Source organism: Tursiops truncatus, chromosome 9 (genome assembly GCF_011762595.2).
Source record: "Tursiops truncatus isolate mTurTru1 chromosome 9, mTurTru1.mat.Y, whole genome shotgun sequence".
NCBI classification, from domain to species: domain Eukaryota; kingdom Metazoa; phylum Chordata; class Mammalia; order Artiodactyla; family Delphinidae; genus Tursiops; species Tursiops truncatus.
Genome location: NC_047042.1, coordinates 35,391,304 through 35,395,851, shown reverse-complemented (window position 1 = coordinate 35,395,851; position 4,548 = coordinate 35,391,304). Strand labels below are relative to the sequence as shown.

The 4,548-nt window shown below is 40.0% G+C and overlaps 1 protein-coding gene across 1 annotated transcript; it reads right to left on the bottom strand.

Moving 5' to 3' along the window:
- Positions 1–1,783: 1,783 nt before the first annotated feature.
- On the bottom strand, positions 1,784–2,744 carry PRPS1L1 (phosphoribosyl pyrophosphate synthetase 1 like 1). The gene is given in 4 exon segments (XM_019931465.1): positions 1,784–2,357; positions 2,359–2,449; positions 2,452–2,582; positions 2,584–2,744. Coding segments are annotated over 4 exon segments (939 nt in total). The 5' UTR covers positions 2,727–2,744.
- Positions 2,745–4,548: the final 1,804 nt, after the last annotated feature.

Sequence of the window (4,548 nt, the reverse complement as noted above, 5' to 3'; positions counted from 1 at the left end):
TGTTATAATGGTGCTTACGGTGGAAGTTTTAAGAAGACTGGAAGTGCTTTCCAGGATATAGTCAAGAAAGCAGAAAGTTAAGATCATCAAGGAGCTAGATATTGATAAATGACAACTGACATTAAGAAGCCCATTATAAGCATCACTGTTTGATGAACATGTATATGAAGATACTTAGGAAAAAAATTATTTTAAATTAAAAATATTTTAAACTATTTTATTACAGATTTTAAAATAATTTGCTTTACATTGTGGTTCAATTTTTACGTGAATTTTATCTTAATAATTGTGATAATATTCATAATAATTTCACGAAAAATTTTATCAGTTTCACTTCTTTCTTTGCTCACCATTATCTCTTTCATTCCATGTGTTCCTCCTAGTTGTACATACTTGTTGTTTTCAGTATCCTCAAGTGATACTTTCAGGAAGCATTCATGGTGGTAAAATTTCTGAGTCTTTTAATATATAAAAATGCCTTAATTTTGTCCTCAAACTTAAATAATAGTTTGGCTAAGCACACAAATTTAAGTTAAAAGGAATATTCCTTTAGAACTGCAAAAATATTGTTCCATTTTGCTTATTACCTGAGAGATCAAATGAGAATTCTGACAGCAACTGAATATTATTTCTTTAGAACTATCTTACATTTTACCTCTCAGAAACTTTTAGGGCCTGTCTGAATTTTCTTGGGAATCAGAAATTTCAGGATATATCTTAATGTGGACTTTTTCTCACATACATGCAGACTTTTTATTGGTTTTCCCTACAAGAGACAATAACGTAAGTTTTAAAATATAAATCTGAAGTCATCTGAGAGGCAAGGAAGAAAGATTAAAATTAAATGCTTAATCAAAAGGTACTACAACACCACCTAAAATCTACTACCATGGCAGTAGCAGGCTAAGATTTAGCTACAGCAAAAACATCTGATGAAAATTTTAGAGACTATATAGCAGGAAGTGGATTTGCTTTCCAGAAGACTGGTACACTGATAATTTGGATCCAACAGGATGTTTGACCAGGAAAATGTCAAGATGATTAGAAGTAAAACTAAATCAAAAAGAACAGGTACACTGGAGAATCCAAAACATGTACTCTCCAAACAGATGGTGACAGATTTATCTTCTTCCTCTCGTGAAGCATTTGCTGCACTTTGCAGCCTTTTCTCATAATCCTACCCAATGGCTGTTCAAGCTGAAAGCTGCTGCTCTCGCCTTGCAGATGGCTCAGCAACCACGTGAACTAGGTTTGGGTTGCACAGGACTCTTGATTAATTTAGCACGGATCTTGGAGAATTTGTGACAAACGGGAAAGAGGGGAGGAGAATACAGGGAATAAGAGGGGGTTGGTGGGATTGAGATGTGGTGGTGGTGGATTGGGTTGGTTGCATTTTTAGTTGTTCTGAACAAAGTGAACCCTGAAGCATTCACATGTAAAGTAGTCTAAGTTTCCCCAATTAATTTCATACAACTCCACACAACACGTTCAAAGTCTGAAGTCAGCAGCTGAACTGTAGTTACAGCTGCAAGGCTCACAAAATCATCAAAGAAACCAGAATGAGACAACCCAGATAGGATATTCCAGCAATTATTCTTAATCTGTCTTTCTCCAATCTAAAATAAGCATCTAATATACATGATGTGGGATGTAGAAAGCCATGCTGGAACAAACAGGGTCTTCTGCCAAACTTTTCATCAAACACAAAGGGAAACCAACAGTCAGGGTATATTTTTATTTTATCTTATTTTATTTAAAATACAACAACCCCAACGTTATTCTGTCACAATGGGACATGGCTGAACAGGTAGACGACAGATTCCCCATTGTGAGTTCTTCTGATGGCTTCGGCAAGGATCATGGAGATGTCGATCACCTGTATTTTGGAGCAATGCTTCACCTTATCCTCCTAAGGTATGGTATTGGTGACTACTACTGCTTCAAAGCCTGCACTGTTGATGTGAGTAATGGCCGGGCCAGAAAAGATTCCGTGAGTCAAGATCGCATAAACTCTGGTGGCTCCAGCTGAGAAAAGTTTGTCAGCTGCATAGCAGATTGTATCACAAGGGTCAGCCATGTCATCCACAAGGATAGCCACACAATCCTTCACATATCCCACTAGTACCTTTCGGTCCACTTCATTGGCCTTCTTCGGTTCTTTGTGAATCAAGGCAAAGTCCACATTCAGTCTTTCTGCAACGGCGGTCACTCCCTTAGCTCCACCAGCATCTGGAGAGACAATCGTGCCGTTCCTCCACTCAGAGATATTTTCCTTTATCCACTTCAGGACAGCTGGATCTGCATACAAATTGTCTACTGGGATATCAAAAAAGCCCTGAATTTGAGAAGCGTTGGCCCATCGTGATGATACGATCTGTACCTGCTATAGACAGCGTATTTACAAGTTTGGCGGAGATTGCGGCTCGGCTCTTATCCTCCTTATCCTGCGGGCACAGGGGAAGCACGGGATGACTGCAGTAACTCGGCTGGCTGGAGCAATCTTGCAGGCATTAATCATGATGAAAAGCTCCATTCGATTGTCGTTGATTTTGCCACAACCACTCTGCAATATGTGGACATCCCCTCACACTCTCGCCTATTTCCACGCAGGTCTCCTGGTTGCTAAATTTCTTAGTCACCACCTTGCCCAGCTCCTGGCCCAATCGGTCGGCAGTTTTCTGGGATAAGTCCTGGCGGGAGCTGCCGCTGAAGATTTTGATTGGCATTTTGGTCAACTGCCCTAGGCTCTCTACGTCCGGTGATCACCCCTGCAGTTGAGAAAGGAACAGAGGTCAGACCACAGACTATTCCAGCTCCTAGAGAGGCGCGAGAGCTCCGGTTGTTACTCAGCTGTTCCGGTCTCTTCCGGATGTGCGCCGCTCTAAACTGCCTTCTGGGTCTTCAAAAAAAAAAAATTCCTTCTTGGCATCCAGTTCACGCTTCAAAACTAAAGAATCAAATCTTGGGCTTCCCTAGTAGTGCAGTGGTTGAGAGTCCGCCTGCTGATGCAGGGGACGGGGGTTCGTGCCCCGGTCCGGGAAGATCCCACATGCCGCGGAGCGGCTGGGCCCGTGAGCCGTGGCCGCTGAGCCTGCGCGTCCGGAACCTGTGCTCCCCGGCGGGAGAGGCCACAACAATGAGAGGCCCGCGTACCGCAAAAAAAAAAAAAAAACCAAATCTTTTTTCAGTTCGTGGATTTTTTTTTTCCTCCTCTATTAGTGCTTGTATTAGTTTCCAAGGGCAGCTTAAATCTGAATACGTAAAAATGTAAAATTTCTACAAGGCAAAACACGTAGCTTTGAAAGGAAAGTTCTGGACTGGAGGAAATGTGGAGAACGTGCCCAGAGTTCTTCCAACTGAGTGAGAAAAAGATAAGTAGGAACAAACGTATGAAAAAATGCTACAAATCAAGAAATTGACGTTCATTTTCACATACCAGGTAAGCCAAAATTATAAAATAGATAACTCCTTCTAGTCTAATGGAAAGTGTAAGTGTGTAGATTTTGCAAGGGAAATTGAGTACATAACATACGGCTCAACGTGTCTTCTAGGAATCTACTCAATAGAAAGATTCACAAAGTATATTGATAACAGTATTTTTTGCTGTATTAATCCATTTAGTCAATATTTCCCGAGGTGTTCTGTGTCAGGTGTTGCCCCATTTACAGGGTATAAGATGATGAATGACAAATAGTAACCTCTCTAGAATTGCTTATAAAAGCAAAATATGGAAACCAAAAATGTCTGTCAATAGCTAAATTATCAGATAATGTATTGTACATACACAGGCAGCCATTAAAGAGACCGCAGTAGTCATATGGAAGAAGTCATATGGAAGTGTCTCCAAAATATTTTATTTACTTTTTTTCATTTAAAAATTTTATTTATTTTTTTATTGGAGTATAGTTGCTTTACACTGCTGTGTCAATTCTGCTGTACAGCAAAGTGAATCATATACATATATCCCCTCTTTTTTGGATTTCTTTACCATTTAGGTCACCAGAGAGTACTGGGTAGACCTCCCTTTGCTGTACAGTAGGTTCTCATTAGTTATCTATTTTATACATAGTAGTGTATATATGTCAATCTCAATCTCCCAATTCATTCCACCTCCTCCCCCTTCCCCCTTGGCGTCCATAGGTTTGTTCTCTACATCTGTGTCTCTATTTCTGCTTTGCAAATAAGATCATCTATACCATTTTTCTAGATTCCACGTATATGCATTAACATACGATATTTGTTTTTCTCTTTCTGACTTACTTCACTCTGTATGACAGTCTCTAGGTCCATCCACGTCTCTGCAAATGACACAATTTCATTCCTTTTTATGACTGAGTAATATTCCATTGTATATATGTACCACATCTTCTTTATCCATTCCTCTGTTGATGGACACTTAGGTTGCTTCCATGACCTGGCTACTGTAAATAGTGCTGCAGTGGACATTGGGGTGCATGTTTCTTTTTGAATTATGGTTCTTGGGTATATGCCCAGTAGTGGGATTGCTGGGTCATATGATAGTTCTATTTTTAGTTTTCTAAGGAACCT